General features: G+C 39.2%; 1 protein-coding gene across 3 annotated transcripts in view; it reads right to left on the bottom strand.

Annotated features, from left to right (window-relative positions):
* LOC126262200 (zinc finger protein 236-like) overlaps positions 1-25,310 on the bottom strand; it is a 312,637-nt gene that overhangs the window by 130,693 nt on the left and 156,634 nt on the right. For all 3 annotated transcript variants that reach the window (XM_049958617.1, XM_049958618.1, XM_049958619.1), the window contains exon 5: positions 16,768-16,835. In XM_049958617.1, coding sequence (XP_049814574.1) covers positions 16,768-16,835 — 68 coding nt within the window. The remainder of the gene's footprint in view (positions 1-16,767; positions 16,836-25,310) is intronic.

A 25,310-nucleotide genomic window follows, 5' to 3' on the forward strand; every position in this document is an offset into this window, starting at 1 on the left:
AGCCTTCACAGGAAAACATCACCCCTCCCCCCAAATAAATTTTCCATACCATATTCTCACACACTCCTAATCCTCCCATCACCAACAAGAATCACATGCAAAGGAACCAGCCTCCTCATCACACAATATCATTCTAGACTGAAGCACCAAAACCACTTCCTTTGCCAAGGTTCTGCCTACCTTTGGTCCCAGAAATAAGGGTCATCATACCAGCAGTCCTTCCCAAACTCCTACAGAGCTATTTCGTGCCCATCTAACCTATACAACATCCTGGCCCAACCCTATGCTACTTCCACTTCTAACCCCTTGCCTTAGATGTCAAATACGGGCGAAAGACTCAAGGCAAGCCCTGCCCCATTTACTTAACCAGTAAATCCTAGTCTAGTTCTGAGATAGACTTATCTAATTGCATCTGAGGTAGGGCTACCTGTCAAAGCAGCTATGTCATACACCAGCTCTCCTGCAATTTCTGCACAGCATTTCTGGGCATGACCACCAAGCAGCAGTCCACCAAAACAAATGGCTATCGCCAAACTGTGGCTGAGAACAGAGCTGGCCACCAACTGTCAGAACATGCTGCTGAAGACAACATGCTCTAGTTGAATGGCTGCTTCACAACCTGTGCATTTGGCTCCTTTCTCCCAGCAATAGCTTTTCTGAAGTACATAGATGAGAGTTACCTTTGCAACACATTGTTCAGATAATATATAGTACACTAATGCAACCCATTCATGAGTGCTGCTTGGGTATTTGAGTTCCCTACCAGGATGGATCAAAGGAAGATATGGAAGTAGTTCAGAGGCATGCTGCCAGATTTGTTACCAGTAGGTTGGATCAACATGCAGTTATTATCAGATGTTTCATGAACACAAATGGGAATCCCTGGAAGGAAGACAGTATTCTTTTCACAAAATACTATTGAGAAAATTTAGAGAACCAGCATTTGAAGCTGGTTGTCAAACAATTCTACTGCAGCCAATGAACATTTCACATAAGGACCATGAAGATAAAAGAAGTTATGACTCGTATGGGGGCATCACTCCATTTGTTGAATGGAACAGGACATGAAATGACTAGTAGCAGTACAAGGTATCCTCCATAAGGCACTACGGTTCTTGCAGGTGACAGCTCCTTTCAGCATGGAGTCTCCATACAGCTGAAATAAAATTCTGTTCATCAGCTATGACCTGAAAAACATTTTCTGATTTTTCCTTTCCAATACATAAACTAAGGAGATTCTTCTACTGAATTATGGAGCACAAATGGCTATTTACAATGGAATGAGTGTACCATAATTGGTGCTGTGAACATATTGTTTTATCCCATTTTGCAGCTTCGTCTATTCTTTATACTGTTCATACTTAAGTTTCAGCATGAAATATCTGTTAGCAGCATCCCTGTCCTTCATCACTTGAGATAAATCCATTGCCAGCATGAGTTTTTCTTCCTTATACTGTATGTATAGGAGCATGTCTGTCTTACACACTCCATGAGCTTATCATCAACTTCATTAATTTTCCTATCCATTGTGAACACACTGACTATTTGGTGTCACTGGGTTTCTGAGTAATCCACCGTTAGAGCATTATGATCCACGTCTGAGTTTTATGGGTTTCAAGGAGCAAAATTCAAATGGTTCAAATGGCTCTGAGCACTATGGGACTCAACTGCTGTGGTCATCAGTCCCCTAGGACTTAGAACTACTTAAACCTAACTAACCTAAGGACATCACACACATCCATGCCCGAGGCAGGATTCGAACCCGCGACCGTAGCAGTCGCACGGTTCCGGACTGCGCGCCTACAACCGCGGGACCACCACGGCCGGCTTCAAGGAGCAGACCATGAATATAACTTCACATGTGCAGAGGCCTGGAGCTCCAGTCTGAATGATGTCTCTTACTTTGTCAGATTTTGAACGTAATGAAAATTAAATGGAGGTGGGTAAACTATGCAGCCAGGTAGATGGACAAAGGGAGTGCTGAATTGCAGGAGATACTAAAAGATCAAGGCACATCATAATGAAAGATAAAACATCTCATTGGAAAACATGCAGGAGCGGCAAAGAGCTGTGTAACTGGTGCTTATAGTATGTAGAAAAATCTACACATCTTTATCCAGCAGTAGATGACAAACAGTTAACAATGACAACATGGCACGCTATTCAAAATATCCAAGAATTTCACTGTACCGGTCAAACCAATTGCAATATGACATTCTTCTGCCAGATGTCTCAAGGCACTCACTGGACACAATGTTGCGTTGTCTTTGATGCATGCAGTTGTGAGTTGTAGAGGTGTGTGTGTCAGGATATGTTTCAGTGGTTTCGCGAATTGTGAAATGGATAATGTCAAGGAGCATCAAATTCTGTTTCAAGTTGAAGAAAACTGCAGCTGAAACCCACAGCATGCTGACAGAGGCATTTGGTGACAGTGCACTGAGTCAAGCAAGAATGTTTGAGTGGTTCAAGCAGTTCAAGGAAGGCCGAGAATCTGTGGAAGATGACAAACATTCTGGTCAACCATCAATGTGCACAATGCTGGAAATGATTGTGAAAGTGCATGATGTGATTCATGAAGGCCGGAAAAAGCTTGATAAGTTCACAGCAACATAAAGTCAATGCAGATTTTTTTTTTTTTTTAGGATTGTCGGTATGCTTCTGAGTGGGCTCTAATCTCTCTGATTTTATCCTCATGGTCTTTTCGCAAGACATACGTAGGAGGGAGCAATATACTGCTGGACTCTTCGGTGAAGGTATGTCCTCAAAACTTTAACAAAAGCCCGTACCGAGCTACTGAGCGTCTCTCCTGCAGAGTCTTCCACTGGAGTTTATCTATCATCTCCGTAACACTTTCGCGATTACTAAATGATCCTGTAACGAAGCGCGCTGCTCTCCGTTGGATCTTCTCTATCTCTTCTATCAACCCTATCTGGTACGGATCCCACACTGCTGAGCAGTATTCAAGCAGTGGGCGAACAAGCGTACTGTAACCTACTTCCTTTGTTTTCGGATTGCATTTCCTTAGGATTCTTCCAATGAATCTCAGTCTGGCATCTGCTTTACCGATGATCAACTTTATATGATCATTCCATTTTAAATCATTCCTAATGCGTACTCCCAGATAATTTATGGAATTAACTGCTTCCAGTTGCTGACCTGCTATTTTGTAGCTAAATGATAAGGGATCTATCTTTCTATGCATTTGCAGCACATTACACTTGTCTACATTGAGATTCAATTGCCATTCCCTGCACCATGCGTCAATTTGCTGCAGATCCTCCTGCATTTCAGTACAATTTTCCATTGTTACAACCTCTCGATACACCACAGCATCATCTGCAAAAAGCCTCAGTGAACTTCCGATGTCATCCACCAGGTCATTTATGTATATTGTGAACAGCAACGGTCCCATGACACTCCCCTTTGGCACACCTGAAATCACTCTTACTTCGGAAGACTTCTCTCCATTGAGAATGACATGCTGTGTTATCTAGGAACTCCTCAATCCAATCACACAATTGGTCTGATAGTCCATATGCTCTTACTTTGTTCATTAAACGACTTTGGAGAACTGTATCGAACGCCTTGCGGAAGTCAAGAAGCACGGCATCTACCTGGGAACCCGTGTCTATGGCTCTCTGAGTCTCGTGGACGAATAGCGCGAGCTGGGTTTCACACGACCGTCTTTTTTGAAACCCATGCTGATTCCTACAGAGTAGATTTCTAGTCTCCAGGAAAGTCATTATACTCGAACATAATACGTGTTCCAAAATTCTACAACTGATCGACGTTAGAAATATAGGTCTATAGTTCTGCACATCTGTTCGACGTCCCTTCTTGAAAACTGGGATGACCTGTGCCCTTTTCCAATCCTTTGGAACGCTACGCTCTTCTAGAGGCCTACGGTACACCGCTGCAAGAAGGGGGTCAAGTTCCTTCGCGTACTCTGTGTAAAATAGAACTGGTATCCCATCAGGTCCAGCGGCCTTTCCTCTTTTGAGCGATTTTAATTGTTTCTCTATCCCTCTGTCGTCTATTTCGATATTTACCATTTTGACATCTGTGCGACAATCTAGAGAAGGAACTACAGTGCAGTCTTCCTCTGTGAAACAGCTTTGGAAAAAGACATTTAGTATTTCGGCCTTTAGTCTGTCATCCTCTGTTTCAGAACCATTTTGGTCACAGAGTGTCTGGACATTTTGTTTTGATCCACCTACTGCTTTGACATAAGACCAGAATTTCTTAGAATTTTCTGCCAAGTCAGTACAAAGAACTTTACTTTCGAATTCATTGAACACCTCTCGCATAGCCCTCCTCACACTACATTTCGCTTCGCGTAATTTTTGTTTGTCTGCAAGGCTTTGGCTATGTTTATGTTTGCTGTGAAGTTCCCTTTGCTTCCGCAGCAGTTTTCTAACTCGGTTGTTGTACCATGGTGGCCCTTTTCCATCTCTTACGATCTTGCTTGGCACATACTCATCTAATGCATATTGTACGATGGTTTTGAACTTTGTCCACTGATCCTCAACACTATCTGTACTTGAGACAAAACTTTTGTGTTGAGCCATCAGGTACTCTGTAATCTGCTTTTTGTCACTTTTGCTAAACAGAAAAATCCTCCTACCTTTTTTAATATTTCTATTTACGGCTGAAATCATCGGTACCGTAATCGCTTTATGATCGCTGATTTCCCGTTCTGCATTAACTGTTTCAAATAGTTCAGGTCTGTTTGTCACCAGAAGGTCTAATATGTTATCGCCACGAGTCGGTTCTCTGTTTAACTGCTCAAGGTAGTTTTCAGATAAAGCACTTAAAAAAATTTCACTGGATTCTTTGTCCCTGCCACCCGTTATGAACGTTTGAGTCTCCCTGTCTATATCCGGCAAATTAAAATCTCCACCCAGAACTATAACATGGTGGGGAAACCTACTCGAAATATTTTCCAAATTATCCTTCAGGTGCTCAGCCACAACAGCTGCTGAGCCAGGGGGCCTATAAAGACATCCAATTACCATGTCTAAGCCTGCTTTAACCGTGACCTTCACCCAAATCATTTCACATTTCGGATCTCCGTCAATTTCCTTCGATAGTATTGCACTTCTTATCGCTAAAAACACGCCTCCCCCTTCACTGTCCAGCCTGTCTCTGCGGTATACATTCCAATCTGAGTTTAGGATTTCATTACTGTTTACGTCTGGTTTCAGCCAACTTTCTGTCCCTAGTACTATATGGGCGTTGTGACCATTTATTAATAAGAGCAGTTCTGGGACCTTTCTATAGACGCTCCTGCAGTTTACTATTAGCACATTAATATTGTTATTCCCTGTTGCATTTTGCCTACTCCTACTTTGCCGCGTCTCAGGAGGCATCTTGTCGGGCCTAGGGAGGGAATTCTCTAACCTAAAAAACCCCCATGTGCACTCCACACGTACTCCGCTACCCTTGTAGCCGCTTCCAGCATGTAGTGCACGCCTGACCCATTCAGGGGGACCCTACATTTCTCCACCCGATAGCGGAGGTCGAGAAAGTTGCACCCCAGATCTCCGCAGAATCGTCTGAGCCTCTGGTTTAAGCCTTCCACTCGGCTCCAAACCAGAGGACTGCGATCGGTTCTGGGAACGATACTACAAATAGTTAGCTCTGATTCCACCCCGCGAGCGAGGCTTTCCACCTTCACCAATTCCGCCAACCGCCTGTACGAACTGAGGATGACCTCTGAACCCAGATGGCAGGAGTCATTGTTGCCGACATGAGCAACATTCCTTGCTGTGAAGGAATACCTGGCCAAAAACTACATGGCAATAGTTCCACAACCTGCCTACTCATCATACCTAACCTTGTGTGACTTCTTCCCACAGATGAAAATCGCATTGAAAGGATAACATTTTGACATGACTAAAGACATCCAAGAGGAATCAAAATGGGTCCTGAACACCCTTCACCCTGTGGACTTCCAGGAGTGCTTCCAAAAATGGGAACAATAATAAGATCATTGCTTACAAGCCTAAGGTGACTGCTTTTAAGATGACAAGAGGACATCAGGATGTAAGTGTAGTTTTCTGATTTTTACAATGAAATTCTCAGATATTTTGTGTAGCACCTCATACAATAAATGTTTTAATATCATGGAACAGTGATAACAGAGAATTTATCTTTCAATAATTTAGTTTTATAACTGATTTGTAAGTAAACCTTTTTCCTACCTTTGAGGAATTCCCTACTTCACCTGAAATTCAAAGAACCTATTTCCTTACAATTTTGATCCAATACAGTGTGAAGTAATGAATGACTTTTTCTTTCATTTGTCGACTGCTTCATTTTATGCCTGCTCCTGATACAAAAATATAGTCCACAAATAGAAACCAAGTTCACTGTGAGCTGCCCACACAAGAATGCCAATAATGGTAACCTGAAAAGTCAAAGTCCACAGCCAGGTCAGTATCCAAATACTAGCTAGGCTAGGTTCAAAATAGCTCATGTGGCACACTGACTGGCAGCCACTGGCCTAGCTCCATGCTGCTAGCGGCCAAGCCTACATGACCCATCGCTCACAGACCAGGCTGTACCTGTCAATCACGAGCTGTAATGCCTCTGTCCCGCTAACGATCTTGTCTGCTGGTGGAAATATTAAACCTCACACTTTTTCTTCTGCACAACAGTATCAGTGAAGGCACAAAGAGTACCACAGATGAATTCCCTGGGTCCTTTCACAAAATTATTGTCAAGAAATGGTTGTCATGGATGAAAAACATGTCAGGCAAACTCACAGCACAGATGTTATTTTTCCCCTGTGCCTAAATATCTCACTTAATCAAGGAACTCTTCTTCTTTCCATGGAATCTGATTATAATCAAATATTTTCAGAAAAAGCTTTACAGAACTTAAGTTTATATTACAATTTAACATATTTCTCTTTTCCAGAAAAGATTTTGTTGTTACTGGAAATACTGTACGCATTTTATACCCTATTTAATTCTGCCTTTGTCATTTATTTTGCTGCCCAACAACATCCAATGCTTCATTTCCTGAACTAGTTCCCTCATCGTTATCCGATTTAATCTGTCTACATCTGCTTTCCAATGTTTTATTTATAACTTATTTTCTACACACTATCCATTCTGCAACTGCTCTTTGAAGTACTTTACAAGCTCTGTAGCAAGTTATCAAACACAATGGTGTATATGATTACAACATCAGGACATTACGTACTACTTCCAGTAAAGAACAACATTAAAAATGACAGATCGAAGCCCCTGCATCAGTGGTTTGATTTGGTTTAACTATTTATGAAACCCTTAAAAAACATGTAAGGAGAATTACTGTAATTCAAAATTAATTTTTCTGATATAAACATGTAATAGACATGTAAGCCACTTAAGGTGTCAAAGGAGGTTGTCCATCATATACTCAAAGGTGGCTGGAGTTTTACACAGTCCAAACCACACAAGTTTGAACTCTTAGATGCCATCAATTGTTATGAAGGCGTTATTTTCCCTGTCAACCTAACAAATCTCTATTTGCCAGTACCCTTACTCCAGGTCCATAGTTGAGATATACTTTGCTCCTTTCAAGCTGTCTAGAGTAATTTAAAATTGCAGCAATGCGTAGACACCTTTTTTATGATTATGTTGTCATCAGCAGTCAATTCAGAAATGTCATCTGATATTATTCTTTTTCACAAGGACCACAGGAGAGAACCAATGAATCTCTGAAGGTTCACTGATATCTCGCAGCATCTTCTCCACTTCCTCCTGATTTATTTGTTGTTCAGCTGGAGACACACTTTATGAGCATGGAGACACACTTTAAGAGCACTAGTTGGTGGATGATCCCCAGTATTGTTACAGAGCCTTACCATGGGTAGCTTGGTCTGCCTTTTCTCCATTCAGGATTTGAATGTGTCCAAAAACTGGTACAGAATGGCTACCACTCACTGATGTTCTTTCTCAGTCAGGCCTGATCCTATTGGCAGAAGTGGTAGCAGAGCACGACTTCATTAATGGCACAGAGCTGCCCATCCTGGACTAGTTCGACTGATCCTAGAAACACATCTTTTATGGATGAGCTGTGAAAGTGATCCAAAGTTCTCCTTGACCACCTGCAATGCTTATGATCATCATGGGTATGTACATTTATTTTGTGAGCACAAGCAACTCTTTGAAATGACAAAAGCTTCAGAGTTTATCTGAGCATCTGGATTGATGAATAGAACTCATCTTGTTGATGACAGTGAGCTAACAATGTCTTCAATGACAAACGACCACCCAGAGCAATCTTTTCATAAGTTCTTGTTGGAAAAGCTTCACCAATCTGGAGCTCTGATCTTCCACAGTCTAATTACTACTTGTGATGCCTGCAAAAAGTACCAATCAAGAATTACACTATGACAACATCCAGTTAAAACAACATATTTGTGGACTGTGTTCTGCCAATGATAGGCATTCTAGTGATACGTGTTCCTGTCAGCTGGATGTATTTTCCATTAGCAACCTTCAGAATAATCGCTTTTGGATCATGGAACATAGTTTTCTTTAGCTGGCAATGATAAGCATTCAGCCCTACAGAAAAAAAGCTCCTTAGTCGATACCTGGACATGCTGGCCATCAATGAGATTTCCTGACATCTTGGAAACTAAAAGTTCCTCACAAACTAAAACTGTGTGCCGATACTGCTAGAAGTAAAGCTGAGAGGAGGGGTCCTGAATCATCCTCAGGTAGTTCAGTTAGTAGAGCACTTTGGAAACAATCCCCCAGGCTATGGCTAAGCCATTTCTCCATAATATTCTTTATTCTGGGAGTCCTAGTAGCGTGGTCGTGCGGTAGCGTTCTCACTTCCCACGCCCGGGTTCCCGGGTTCGATTCCCGGCGGGGTCAGGGAATTTCTCTGCCTCGTGATGGCTGGGTGTTGTGTGATGTCCTTAGGTTAGTTAGGTTTAAGTAGTTCTAAGTTCTGGGGGACTGCTGACCATAGATGTTAAGTTCCATAGTGCTCAGAGCCATTTGGAATTTTGTGTGTATGTTTGTGTTTGTTTGTGTGTCTGTCGACCTGCCAGCACTTTCATTTGGTAAGTCACATCATCTTAAATAATTCCCGGCAATCAGTTGCAACAATTATGCATATAATAAGTTGTTGAAAGTCGTTTGTCGTGGAAAACTGGCGACTTCGAACATCATTATGTTTTCCGCAAACAAAGTTGTATTTCACAAATGTTATTAATTGTCTTCATAATGTTAACCACGTATAGTTAACGGAAGACGTAGAAACGATATATATATATATATATATATATATATATATATATATATATATATATATATATATATATATCAACTATTAATGAATTGCTTATGCATGTTGGTGAAAGCGGATCGCTCTCCAATCGTAGAGAGTATTTCACCGCAACAGTTTCTTTTAACTGTCGATTTTCTCGACAACGGCTGAGAAGTGCATCTTGGTGCTTTGCCACAGTACACCTCTGGCCATGAGCTTTTATTATGCACAGTATGAATCGAATCTGAATTTCACAATTGGCGGCCTCCCCTTGTGAGTTCAACAAGTCCATTCCTCAAAGCATAGTCAACTGGTGGCAAAGATTCTACTACATCCTGATATAGGGTTGACTTTCATGGTTGCTATCTCTTGTGTACTCAGTCCAACATTTCTAGCTACCATAAACTGCTGTATCTCTTTTTCTTACTACCTGACATATGTGAGAAAGGCTAGGTCATGGTGGTCATCCACAGTCGTCGTAAGGACCACAATCAGTTTGGTAACATCTCTCTCTCTCTCTCCCCCCCCCCCCCCCCTCTCCCTCAGTTTTCTGTCACATTCGAATTCACAATATGGCACAGGACCAAAACATTCAGTATGTAAGACCACATTGTTTCTCCATGATGTTGTGTCCCATTCTTTAATTCTTCAACTACGCAGCTTGCTGCTGATTGCCACCAAGTGGTTTCTTCAGTCCAGCCTGGAATTTGTCCCCTCTATCAAACTTCTCTTCATTGCTCTTGAACCACTGCCATCCAAATAACAGCACACATTTCCCAAACACGTCATGCCACCTGCTATATATGCTGACTCAGTCACATCTTCTGTACTGCTTGTTCTCATTTCATGTTCGCATAGGCAACAGCTTGTGTGTTCCCCAATTGGAGCCACAGTGAAGTAGATGTTTCGAAGAACCCAGCATCTTCACTAAAAATGTCACGTCATGTCATGCAAATATAATTCAAAGTAGGGTCAACAGTGAAGTCCAACTCTTAACACTGAAAGCCCATTTCTTAGGGACATTAACATACACACAGAACAGGACTAATTCCTAGATGGAAAGTGTTGCTATTTATACCAACACAGAACACTCCAGAATATGCAAACACTACAAACATATGAAAATTCAAAAACCTAGAAAAGCTAAACACTAAACAATATAATAACAAGGATAGATTGGTACTCACCATATAGAGGAGATGTTGAGTTGCACAGAGGCACAACAATGAGACTGTTATACATTTGAACTTTCGACCAAATTCCATTCTTCCAAAGTAGAAAAAACATGAACGTTAATGCAAGCACAACTCACACACACATGACCACTTGCAATGTCCCACCAGTTAGTGAATAGTTAAAAATGGTTTAAATACCTGAGAATATCTTGCCATTGGTGTCCCTTGACAACTGCATACATGAGCTAAAATATGCTTGTTCAATAAATACAGGATACCATAATGGATTTCACTACAATGTTGTAGGCCACAACTGAAGTAAAGTAAGTATTTATATTTATTCACTTCAAAACCTGTATGTTATGAGCTCATGATCAATCTTCAGTGTAATAACCCACATTGTTACTACTACAGCTAACCAATGGTAGTACATACTACACTGGCGATAGTAAATACTCCACATGCAGTAATTTGATAGAAATACCTGTGTGAGGTCCATTGCATTGGTCAACACTAGTACTCAACAAAGTACGAATATAAAGTCACATATCATTCTGCCTTTGGCGATATTAAATCAAACTGTGTAATACTCCGATATAATCCATCACTGCACTGTTATAATATGCTGTTAAAGAAAATGTCCAACCCACGAGTTGCTCTATTGTAAATCCAACCCTGAATCATGCTCCAAGAACTTATCTCAACTGTACGCACAGATCTGTCCTCTAGTGGGTTCAAAACTCAACTGCCCAAACACTACTCGAGGCCAAGTATTTATACTCTTCCTACAATGTGCTACTGGTTATAATAATGTAAAACATAATTTATAATATGAAATAGTTTAACAACATTATCAAACACTCTATAATACTCCCTATTTTGCTAGAACATGTTTAAGACATTTTCTAACACATAAAAATCACATTAATATTGAAATTGCAGAAATAAGCATTCTAATAATGCTAAATGATCAATTATCTATATTTTGTTAATTAGGCTCGAGATTTAATTCCCTCCATTTAAAGATGACGAGAACGAAATATATTATTCTTTTATCTAAACTTTTCTATATATTAATTTCCTGAATCTGATTTTGATTGTTTACGGTCCAAAGGGTATGGTTATTACTATTGTTTGGTACCGCTATTATACCTCTACAAGCCTTTTTCCTATTATCAAAAAGTAATTGAATTTAATTATAGCTGGAGATATAAGAGTATTGATCTAGTAATACATAATGCAGGGGTGGTAACCATAAGTCTGGCATGTTACACACTGTCTCTGGCCACTGAGGTCCAACTGTGAGCAACTACGCAGATGGGAGAAGTGTACTGTAGGTGGTGGGGTAAGGTGGAGTTTGGGACAGGGAGGAGGAGGGATAGCAGGGTAAGGCTGAGGAAGGGTGTTTTGCTGCTAGTGGGAGCATGCAGGGACTTGGTGGGGTAGGGTAGGACTGCTAGGTGCAGTTGGGAGGTTTGGGGTGGGAGAGGGGGGGTGGAGGTGAGTGGTAAAGGAGAAAAGTAGAGAAAGGGGAAAAGACCAGTGGGCGTTTTGGTAGAATAGAAGACTGTTCAGTGCTGGAGTGGGAGAATGGAAGGGGTAGATTAGTTGAAGGACAGGGGCTAATGAAGGTTAAGGCCGGGGGGTGGGGTGGGGGGGGGGGTTTACACAAGATATACTGCGGAGAGTGTTCCCACCTGTGCATTTCAGAGAAGCTGTTGTTGGTTGGAAAGATCCAAATGCCACAAGCTATGGAGCAGTCACTGAAATGGAGCACATTCCATTGGGCAGCATGTTCAGCAACTGGGTGGTCCCACTGTCTCTGGGTGGTCCCGCTGTCTCTTAGCCACAGTTTGTCGCCCATTTATGTGGACAGACTGCTTGTTAATTGTTATGCCCACAAAGAAAGCAGCACAGTGGATGAAGCTAAGTTTGTAAATCAAACAACTGCTCTCACAGGTAGCACTGCCTAGGTACAAGAGATCTCACATGAATACACACACACATATTCACACAAGCACAACTCACACATGCATTACCACTGTCTCTGGGCACTGAGGCTGGACTCTGAGTGGAGAGAGCAAGGAGGAGACTGGGGCGGGGAGGGAGGAGTTTCTTATCCCCACCACCCACAGATCACTTCTCCCATCAGCACATTTGCTCACAGTCCTCCCTCAATGACCAGGGACTATAGTTGTGTGTACGAGCTGTGCTTGCATGAATTTGTATGAGTTTTCTACTTTAGAAGAAGGCCTTTTGGCTTAAAACTCAAATATATAGCAGGCTTTTTGTTGTGCTTGTCTGCAACTCAACATCTCCTGTATATGATGAGTAGCAATCTATCCTTTTCATAACACTGTCGATATTCTATCTTGGATTTTGCATTGTTTAAATTCTAAATCTATACTACCATATAAAGAAAGGCGTCATTTAACTTAGTTGCCAAAAATCTCAAAAATTCTTACTGACTTTCTCCATATTTTTACATAATACTCTAATAAATGCTCAGAATGTCATAGGATACATATTTTTAAATACATAGATATGTAAATATGAATATAACAGAGGGAAACATTCCACGTGGGAAAAATATATCTAAAAACAAAATTGATGTGACTTACCAAACGAAAGCACTGGCATGTCGATACACACACAAACAAACACAAACCTACACACAAAATTCAAGCTTTCACAAACAATGGTTGCTTCGTCGGAAAGAGGGAAGGAGAGGGAAAGATGAAAGGATGTGGGTTTTAAGGGAGAGGGTAAGGAGTCATTCCAATCCCGGGAGCAGAAAGACTTACCTTAGGGGGAAAATATCCATCCACACATACACAGACACTAGCAGACATTTAGTCTTGCATTTTGCTTGTGTCTGTGTATGTGCGGAAGGATATATATGTGTGTGTGTGTGTGTGTGTGCGCGCGCGCGCGCACGAGTGTATACCTGTCCTTTTTTCCCCGTAAGATAAATCTTTCCGCTCCCGGGATTGGAATGACTCCTTACCCTCTCCCTTAATACCCACATCCTTTTGTCTTTCCCTCTCCTTCCCTCTTTCCTGACGAAGCAACCGTTGGTTGCGAAAGCTTGAATTTTGTGTGTATGTTTGTGTTTGTTTGTGTGTCTATTAACATGCCAGCGCTTTCGTTTGGTAAGTCACATCATCTTTGTTTTTTGATATGTAAATAAATATATACTGTATAAAGGGGAATGTTGGGAGCAAAGTTCTCAAAAAGTTCTTGACCAACTTATTTCAAATATTTACACAACAGTCTCATAAACATTTGGATGGACTTAGGCTATATATTTTTTAGTACATACAATATATTAATATGTATGTACAAATGTGTACTACTACATGAAGACTAGTTATTGTTTCACATTGTCACCAAAATTTCACGTAAGTTCTTGACTACTTTACTTCAAATTATTAAGCACTACTCTAAACAAAATTTGTGCCAATTTACTTCTGATATTTACAAGATGATCTACTAAATGTTTGGACAGCCCACCTGGCTAGCCGCGAGGTCTAACACGCTGCTTCCCGAGCAGGAAGACATGCCGGACCCCAGCATGAATCTGCCCAGCAGATTAGTGCCAGCCAGCCTGTGCATGGTTTTTAAGGTGGATTTCCATCCACCTCGGCGAATGCGGGCTGGTTCCCCTTATTCCACCTCAGTTACACTATGTCGGCAATTGTTGTGCAAACACTGTCTCCATCTGGTATGAGATGTTTCCGGGGGAGGGGGGGGGAGATCCATTGGGGGCTGAACTGCACAATAATCCTTGGTTTGGTGTGGGGCGTTGGTGGGGTGGGTAGACTGCTGTGGCCTGTTGCGGGGTATGAAGCCTCTCTGTCATTTCTAGGTCCTCGGTTTAATGCACAATACACAAATGTTTTGACAAACATTATCTACATATTTTTAATATATATGGTAAATAAATAGGTATACAGCATATAAAGGGAAAATGTTGCTAGCAAAAACCTCAAAAAGTTCTTGACTGGTTTAGTTCAAATTTTTACCTGATATTCTAGTAAACAGATGAAAAGGCATGGGCTCTATATTTTTACGGTATATGGTATACAAACATATGTATAGTATATAAAGAGAAAACAATGTAAGCAAAAATCTGAAACAATTCTTGACTGATTTACTTCAAATATTTACACGATACTATAATCAATATTTGGATGGACATATTTTACATATTTTTAATATATAAATAATATATATGTAATATGCAAAAGTTGTTAGCAAAAATCTGAAAAGTCCTTAACCACTTATTTCACATTTTTACAAGATACTCTAGTAAGTACTCAGACAGGCATAGGCTGTATATTTTTCAAACAACAATGTACACGTTTTCTGTTAAAAATTACTGTGAGAAAGCAAATGCTGTGTTGTGCTGGGCTGTGAAGATGTGCAGTTTTGTTTCCTTTCTAGCAGTCAATTTTAACTGTGACATTGTGGAATTTAAACCATCAGACACTTTTTCTCCCACATATATTCTTTCGCATTACATATGATTTCAAGGAAAAATTGTATATACAAGTACATGATGCTCTGTTTTCTCTCACACAGTCCGTTTCAACAGAAAACTGCTACAGAATCTGAATAATCTGAAACTTTGTTATTCTACCTGTTTGCAGACAAACCATTGTCACAGATTCAACTGCAAGAAAGGTCTCTCATACTCCATATGCCAATGATCCCAACCGATTTACCCATTCATGTTAAGCAACTTCAACACCCAGTCCAGGTTTCACTCATAACAACAATGAATAAGGATTAAGGTCAGAGGGAAGGGAAGAGGAGATGGGCTGACATGGGGAAAATATAGACTTAGAGAGGGGGAAGGAGGAGATGGACAGGGAGAGGGAGGAGGAGATGGTGATGGAGAGAGACAGGGTGGAGGAGGAGATGGACAGAGAGAGGGTTGAGAAGGAAATTAGGATGTGTATCGAACTGCCATACACATTTAGCACTTGTGAAGCATTGCTGAGTTTCCTAGCAAAAAATATTTGCAGCTGATCAGATCTGAACAGGTGAACACATAATGACATCCAGCGACGCTAACTGCTACTCCGCGTAACATGCAGCACAGCTCACGGCAATACATTATTAGGTGGGGGTGGGGGTGGTGGTGGGGAGGGGGGGGGGGAGATATTGCCATTTATCCAGAATGAGCTTGATTTATTCTCTTATATTTTAAAAATCTACAAGTAAATAATTTCTTTATCAAGACAGGAACAGACAATATATATTTAAGTTTTGCGCTACAAGATATTCTGCATGATTGACCTGCCTCAATAGTGTGCTTTGGCATGCTGCTTTTGGAATGTAGAGGGCAGGGGCACGAGTCCTGTATGGAATCCACTTGGCAGATTAACGATGGGGGCCAGTGCACCAGCCAGCCTGACTGTGATATTTTTTTTTTTTTTTCTTTTTTCTTTTTTCTTTTTTTTTTTTTTTGTGACAGTTCCTCATATGTAACTTGGTGAATACTGGACTAGTACCCATGTCCTGTCTCAGTTACAATATTTGAAAACATTCTTACACTAGACACAGGCAGATGTGGTACACAAATTTTCTTCTGGGTAAGGAGTGTGGAAGGCAACAGACAGGATATCCAGCCATCTTCTATGACTAACACTGCCAAATCCAGGATAACATGATAATTCCATGAAGATACAGGATAAAGGCCAGGAAAATAGAAGAAGGAGAAGACAAAGAAGCAGAAGATTAAGAAAATCTAGAAGATGCAGTTTTCAAAGACACGAGAAACAAGGCCTCATTAATCTCATCTAAGTTCGTTGTAAAATAGCCCTGAAGTAAAACTTTCTATGGCGTAACTAACAGAACTTAAATTAAGCAAGCTCCTAACTGAAAAAGTTTTCTGGTTTCTTGAGTCAGACTAAACTGCTTATATATTGCCTTGTCCACATAACAAGTTTGCATTTACTGGCATGGAGAATTAATAAGAAGCTCAAAATGTTTACAGTTCAACATCAAAAATCATTTGACAAAATAGAAAATCACCTAAAAGATTACTCAGACCAACATAGTCTTGCCCAGAATCATTGAAATCAGTAACAACCCATTGCGTTTTAAAATCATAAACAATGGTAGTTTATAAATTTTGATAAGACTTGGAAAACAAACTATACTCAAACATAACAAGCTATATTCACACCACCTGAAAATCTAGTACCAGCTCTTCAATGCCGTAGTACAATGTGTTAAGTGTTAATACTTCATGTGATACTTGGAAATCCTACCTGAAGCAAAATATTATGAGTTTCTCTATCAAATGACTTACCTGTATGAGTTCTTAAGTGAACAGTTAGGTGACATGAACGCTTTGAGCGATAGGGGCAGATCTGGCATCTGGAAATAGAATTAGTATCAGCATATAAATACACAGGACTACAACCCACCTGTAAGATTCTCAACTTGTCTTTTGAAACTGACTTTGAAGGACAAACATATTTTGCCCATTTGTGAAATTTAGTGCTATTTTCTGTTGCATGTGTGCACATAGAGGTCTACACAGCTGCACAATCGTGATTTATATAGTTTGGCATATAATGCTTCTAATAGCATATCTATTTACATCAGAGGCAAATATATACTTGTGAGATGCAAAAAATAAGGGTGTAATCTGCACAAATTATGTTTATGTACCCTGAGTGGCACATAGAAAAGCCAATCAAAACATGCAACAGGTAAAAGTCCCAGCTACCAAGAACAAAGTATATTTAGCCCACAGGTACATTACAGTCAGTTGCACTAGACACGTGAAGCTGTTTTATAAGAATAAAAAATCATTTCATTCACGTAAGAGGATGCCATAGTTTTTAACTACTTATATATCCAAAATACAAAATTTCATAATCATGAGTAGTAGTGCATAACACATTTGATACTCTGGAGAACAAAATCAAATATCAGATAAACAAACTTTTAAAAATCTACTTAAGCATAAAAGGTTTCTTGTTGCCTCAGGCAATCTACCACCATCCCTGCTTCCTAACTTTAATAACCACCATATGTAATTCAGAAAGGCACTTTTGATCAAATCTCAAATGGTATTGTTGACTTACTGATTTGCAAACAAATGCTGTGTGTGTGAAAGTGAACTACTGGAGTAATGAAAGAAAGTTTATCGATCAATGAGTTGTTGCTGCTGCTGAAAGAAGGCATTTCTCTTAATGGATGCTCTGTGAAATATTCAGTTAGAATGTTTTGGCTGAACCATAAATTCTGACTGAGATTTGGAAATGCAGCAGCAAGCTCAACTCAAGGTCAAAAATAAGGACTAGGATATTGGTAACGGTGTATCTCATTTTCAAGCAGGAATACAGAGATGATATTGAATAATTAAAATTGACACAAATTATTTATCACAATAAAATATAAACTGTGTGCAACCTGAAAATTTCTTTATCCTATCCACTATCATCTGTAGTTCACGAGTAATTATAAAAATTATCAACCATGACAAAATCATTCACAAATAAGCAGACTGATTGACCTACTTATTGTATTTGTTAATGGCAATTATAAGTAATGAAGATCTTAAAACACACTTGGTTGTTAGGTGTTTGTAACATCAATCCCTCGAAGGTAGTGATGTGTGTGTAAGAACATCTTACACACAGCCATCTGCATTAAAATTTGTTTCTTCATAGCAAAGGGAAGTAACTTATATATTCTATTTTCCTAATAACTAGTGATGACAATCTAGCAACTTATCTTTCCTTTGTATGATCTTTTCCTATTTTCAGAAAGAAGATAATTGTTTCCATCTGCAAACTAAGGTAGAGGCCCTTAACCATATCTTATTAAAAGCGATGATGTAAATGCTGAAGACTGTAATGCTCTTTATGTCTTCCTAGTTGTAGCATAGGAAATCTACCTAGTTACCTTCAGTTTTGGATCTCTTGTCTTTAGTTCTAGTAATCTGAACAAATCACACACACAAATGAGTCAAAAAATTTTGTTCTTAATCAGCTGAAGATGAGGACTAAAGCTGAAGTTCTTCATAGTTCAACACTGACATCATCCATTATATGTTTTAACTTTATTTCACTATTCTATCTATGGTATCAGTATTTTTAAATGCATGTGTTCCTGCAAGAGACATCATCTTATGTGAATTATTCATCAAATTCGCAAAACATTGTGATGCAAACTGATAACGCACAAATGACTGAAGTTAAAAAATACTGCTCTGCTGATAAATTTGAAATGACACAGCTATCAGAAATTCTATTGTTGACAATTCCCTGAAAAACGCTTTCAACTGTTGAAAAAATTCTTTTTTGAGATGTTCTGAGTGGAAACTGAAATATATCCACTCTCTTTTTGTCATTCTCCCCAAAGAGAGGTGTTACATGTCAAGGCCAAGAGTCCAACCAGAGCAACTGCCACTATTAACAGTTATTTCTGAATGAAATGTTGAAAACTATTCTCTCTCATTTTTCTAGATTTTGGTACCATAAGTTGATTACAAAACATTTTGCAACTAAACAGTACTTTTCATATTTTTTTTACTAATTTGCCTTCAGGTCCTTGAAGATGATATAAAGCTGCAGAAACTGTAATTCACTCATGTTTGTCTGGCAAACTGCAAAACTGGCAGTCTCTTTTTTTGCCCCAAAATGGTATAGTATGGTTTATATGCTATTGTTTCACAAAACCACACTGATTGGCTTTAAACAGATGTGGAGACAACAGTAAACTTCATCTTCAAATCAGCTTCAAATTTTATCTATAGTATTGCCTATTATGACATCCCCTAAGTAATTTTTGTCGTATTGAATTTTCCTATCTAGTCTGATTTCTTGAATATGTGTAATCAAACTGAACAAGCCTGGAAAACAGCAATGTTCATCTCATTTGCCATTCAGAGGGCCCAGTCTCATACATCTCCCTTGGTAATGATTAGGAACTGAAAAACGTAGCATCTATTTTTGGCAAAATTAGCAAAAACTTTTTTTTTTCTGTGTCAAAATTCATGTCTATTTTCTTTGTTTGTAAATGATTAGATGCACTAATTTAAATGGTTGTCACGCAACATCAGCGAACACAAACAAATTATTAGTTCTTTGAACTAAACTGTTAAAAAGAGTGCTGATTTGGAACTTTTTACTGGAATCCTTGCTTTTCCAAAAGCTTCAACACCTTTTTCTTCTGAAATGGCTTTTGTTTTCTTCGTTTGGCCATATTTAAGCTTTCGAAACTGATTGTTCTGTTGCAAAGCAGCAGCATTTTCTCACTAGTTACCGGGATGTCTCTCAGACATAAGGTGTCTTTTCCCACCCAATTTGAAAATTAAAAAATCTGCAGACTGTTAATTTCGACTTTTTGTGGGCATTCATAGCCTAACAACCATGCTTTACAATGCTACAGATAGAACTGACAAGACATTTAGTGTAAAGTAGAACCGAATATATGTCAACTCGATTTTAACATTAGGAGAAGAATTTCAGCACCGTCGAAAAATGTTACAGATTTTGTTTTCCAATCGCTATAGCAGAGGGTGGGTGATGGGTGGGCACTATAGGCTAGTTGCAGATGGCGCTGAGCATAAACAGATTAGAATTTTGAGCACCACAGGAGAAAGTGGTGCAGGGAAACAAACCCCACCTCCATTTCACTGGGCAGTGGCCTACAGCAAAACCGACTCATTGTCACAGGGATTGTCAATCTCTTCTGGTGCTGTAAGGGTCATAATCGAAATCCGTGATGGACCAGGATTAATCACTTCACTTATTTCAAAATAAGAAAAGAAAACAACGAGTAACACACAACACAAAGCATTCGGGGATGGATACCGCGCAATTGCTTGCTGAAGTTAGCAAAGTATTGTTAACGCCATAGTCCAGATCAGACCTCTAGCGGTGTTCTATGCAACTATAGTTCAAAACATCCACCACCTAACTGGCCATGTTTAAATTATCCCCATTATACTATCTTTTGACCTTTAGCAAACAAACAAATCTAAGCCTTTCATTCTTATGAAATGCTAGGTCCCATGGCTGAGTACTATGTTGCATTACACGAGTGTATCTTAAACAGACCATTCAACCATCCATAACCGCCATCACACCAATCACTGGACATATTGACATGTTGTTGCGTTTATACACTTTATTTTGCACGTTGGTTCTTGCGCAACTGGGCTTCGTCAGATGATGTAAAATGCCAATAACTGCTTACATTTTCAATATTCTATGCAGAAAATACAGCTATTTCAAACTATCTCTGATAAATAGGTCATCTGGATACAATTCGTTATGAAACTGCATTTTTAAAGTAATTTCACATTTTGAGGCACAATTTGCATCCGTTTTGCATTTTTTGCAAAATGCGAATTATTCCGGCCCCTACTAACGGTGTTTGTCTCTTATAAGTAGTTCGAAATCTTTTGAATAGTTTTTCTTTCACACTTTTGCAATTTTCATTTTGGTGAATGTTTCTTACTTCATGTAAGTCTATCTTCCAGTTACACAATTCACATTAGGGTTTTAAGAAATAAAACTGTCTATGCACACTGTTTAGTTTTAATGGTTTCCTTCGCTCCTTTGTTTAACCGAAAACTCACAGCCTTTTCTTATTACTGAAAGATATTGCTGTACACGTCTTCTTTGGGCTAGAAAGTTATTCCTGTTGTACACTCTTATTGGCACAACAACCATCCTTCGAACCATGATTCACAGAATTGTAATTTTCTAGTTGTTCTAATGTTGCCACAGTTTGTAACAAAATTTCCATGAAATTTACTAACAGGTAACACACATGTAGATCTTCAGGAAAAGTATGTGATTTTGGTTGCACATCACGCTCTTCATATTTCATCTTTCAAGACTGAAAACTTTAACTGGATTCCATATTAATGCAAAACTCTGGAACCTGCACAAAGACAGATGCTATTGTCACACATATATGAAGAAAATACAGTGTATATTAAATCAGTTTTACCTTCATTGTTAACACTTACCAATACCACAAAAGCAATTGGTAATTACTGTGGATATTATATGAATTGCAGATTCCAGCAGATAGTAAGGCGAACAACTGTGTCAATAGCAATTATCAATGGAAACTTTATAATCACGATATATTTTGTTATCTGTTTACCTATGTGCTGTCAACCAAGGACATGCACCCACCATGTTGTGTAGGCGCTGTCTGCTACAGTTCCAGTAGGGGGCACATTTCTTCAGCCACCTAGCAGGCTACGAATTTGGCAATTTTCATTATTTTGTGGGTTCCCTACCTCTATCAGTAAAAATGGAAATCTTGTAAGTTGTTATTGTTGTTGTTGTTGTTGTTGCTGTCTGTCTGTCAAAATTCCTGTTGCACATGAACAGTTGACATTTATGCCACATACTAAGGTCTACAGCTCCCTGACGGTGTAGCAAATACAAGCTTGTAAGGGCTATCAAGTTGAAATTAATGTCACATACTGAGGTCTAGAGCCTCTTCAGTATAGTAAATGTAAGCTTCTATGTCAGTACAACAAAAACAAAGGACTATTTATGTCACATTTCTTAATATTCGAAAACTCATCATCAAAACCTACAGTGTACTTCCCTTTGGCCTAAAATCATGAAATTTGGAAAGCGGCAAGCTTTCTCAGTAAAAATAAAGCAAAAATTCCAAAAAATTTTAATTCGTAACTATACAACACGACAAGAATTCTTTTTTGTCATTTGTTGTCTGACTGACTGCTTAGACTCCTGTTTCTTAGGAACAGATAAACATATCAAGTTGATCGTATAATAAGGTCTATGGTCTGTTGGTGGTGTAAAAAAGTTATCTTCCAAGTACATGCAGTATTTTCATACTCACAAACTCGCTCATTAAAACCTATAGGATAGCTGCTCTTTGTGGTGATTGGGAGGAATCCATCATGGGACAACAGTGGAAACACTCTCCAGAAATTAAGAAATTGCTGTGAAGCTATTAACTCTGCTTATGCAACTGGTAATACTACCATGTCATCTCTTGGCAAACAGAGTCACAAACTGGGATTACATACAATGCCGATATAACGAAGCTCTCCTTTTCAATTGGGATTACCTTATATTTGGTCCAGTTTTGCAGACAGATGATGAGAGAGTCCAACCAAGTTAGCATGTGTAAATTACATGCATTTCAAGATACTAAATGCAGTTGGAGGAACAAGAACCAACAGTATATTTAATCTAATATCACAAACATACTAACGTTTTCTGTAAAGCATTGTTATCACTCTACCAAAGAATGTCTGAGCAGATGAATTTGAAAACTACCTAGGGATCAGTTGACATTTTGCACTTCTAAACAGTTACACAGAAGAAGAACTGTGATTGGTAATGGGAAGAAGAGTAAAGACAAACCCAGATGTCTTCATGGCATTTGCGTACCTTAAATAATCAAACAATATGCATCAGGAAAAGTTATTTGAGATCCTGAGGAAAAACAATATGAAACAGAGACACAGATGATTAATTTAAAAAAAATAAAAATTAAACTACTGGGAACTAAAAAAATGGAAATTAAGAAAGACACCATGAAAACTTCAAAGGTAAGCTTAACAGTTCTGCTTCAGCAGTTATTTTGGTCTTGGACAATCCACACTATCATGAACTTTGGATTTTGTGATTCATGGTATTTCTGGGCAAGCAGGCTACTTTCTTTCTAGATAGTTTGATCAAATGACACACAACAATAACAATCTAGAAGAAAGAATGGTGAGCATTTAATGTCTCATTGACAATGCAGTTGGAGTACAAGCAAAGATATAAACAAGGAAGGGAACGAAATCATTAAGAATTCTTTTCAAAAGAATCATTAAAGCATTCATTGCAGTCAATTCAGAGAAACCACAAAGAACATAAAGCTGGATGGCTGGAATGAGTTTTGTACCCAGTTCATTCTGTAAATGTGTATCCAGTGTCCTACCAAGAGTGCCACCTTATTCAGTCGAAAAAACCATGGTTCCTCTCTTGCATTTCAGTCACTTACCCTGCCAGTGACACTGAAAAACTTCACAGGTGAAAGACATTTCAATATATCTTTAAAAACACTCTTTTGTTACTCCCCAATATAAAGCTGTGTTTTAGCCTTTATTCTACCATATTAAAGGTACCTCTGACACCAAACAACATTTAAAAGAGACTACTAAGACAATTCAAACAGTTCTTTACAGAATTTTCAACTGAGTTAGCCCCTCTTATTCTGTCCTCAAAAGGAAAGACGTATCTCGAACAGAGTAATCTCCTCCATGTTAACCAGCATGGATTCCAAAAGGGTCAATCAAGTGAAACCCAACTTATATTTTTCTAACATGGCACCTGGAAGCCATGGATCAAGTTAGTGAGGTAGAGGCAGTACTTTGCAAAAGTATTTGGCTCAGTGCCCCACCAATACTTAGCAAAGAAAGTAATATCATATGAGATATCAAGAAAAAGTGGTGATTGGACCAATGATTTCTTTGTTAGGAGAATGCAGCTTGTTATCTTGGATGAACAGTTATCAACATATATAGAAGTATCTTCCGGTGTGCCCCAACGAAATGTGTTACGACCCCTGCTGTTTATGTTGTGTATTAATGATCTTGTGGGTAATATTAGTAGTAACCTAGACCCTTCACAGGTGAGGCACTTATCTATAATGAAGTACTTTCTGAAAGTAGCTGCACAAATATTCAGTCAGATGTTGATAATATCTTAAAGCGGTGCAAATATTGGCAACTTGTTCTAAATGTTCAGAAATATAAAACTGTTATTGTTGTGGTCTTCAGTCCAGAGACTGGTTTGACGCAGCCCTCCATGCTATTCTATCCTGTGCAAGCTTCATCATCTCCAAATACCTACTACAACCTACATCTTTCTGAGTCTGGATAGTGTATCCATTTCTTGGTCCCCCTCTATGATTTCTGCCCTCCAATACTAAATTGGTGATCCCTTGATGCTTCACAATGTGTCCAACCAACTGATCCCTTCTTCAAGTCAAGTTGTGCCACAAATTCCTCTTTTCCTCAATTCTATTCAGTACCTCGTCATTAGTTATGTGGTCTACCCATCTAATCCTAAGCATTCTTCTGTAGCCCCACATTGTGGAGGCTTCTATTCTCTTCTTGTCTAAACTGTTTATCGTCCACGATTTACTTCCATACATGGCTACACTCCATACAAACACTTTCAGAAAAGACTTCCTGACACTTAAATCTATACTCGATGTTAACAAACTTCCTCTCTACTTCGACCATCATCATTTATTTTGCTCCCCAAATAGCAAAACTCATCTACTATCCTCCTTTCAAGACATTATCCATTCCGTTCAACTGCTATTCTCCATGGATTTTAATTCCTACTCCAAATTTTTCTTTTGTTCCCTTTACTGCTTGCTCAATATACAGATTGAATAACATTGGGGATAGGCTACAACCCTGTCTCACTCCCTTCCCAACCACTGCTTCCCTATCATTCCCCTTGACTCTTGTAACTGCCATCTAGTCTCTGTACAAATTGCAAATAGCCTTTCGCTCCCTGTATTTCACCCCTGCCACCTTCAGAATTTGAAAGAGAGTATTCCAGTCAACATTGTCAAAAGCTTTCTCTAAGTCTACAAATGCTAGAAACGTAGGTTTGCCTTTCCTTAATCTTTCTTCTAAGATAAGTCGTAAGGTCAGTATTGCCTCACGTGTTCCAACATTTCTACAGAATCCAAACTGATCTTCCCCGAGGTTGGCTTCTTCCAGTTTGTCCATTCGCCTGTAAAGAATTCGTTTTAGTATTTTGCAGCCATGACTTATTAAACTGATAGTTCAGTAATTTTCACACCTGTCAACACCTGCTTCCTTTGGAA

This window comes from Schistocerca nitens, chromosome 6, assembly GCF_023898315.1.
Source record: "Schistocerca nitens isolate TAMUIC-IGC-003100 chromosome 6, iqSchNite1.1, whole genome shotgun sequence".
NCBI classification, from domain to species: domain Eukaryota; kingdom Metazoa; phylum Arthropoda; class Insecta; order Orthoptera; family Acrididae; genus Schistocerca; species Schistocerca nitens.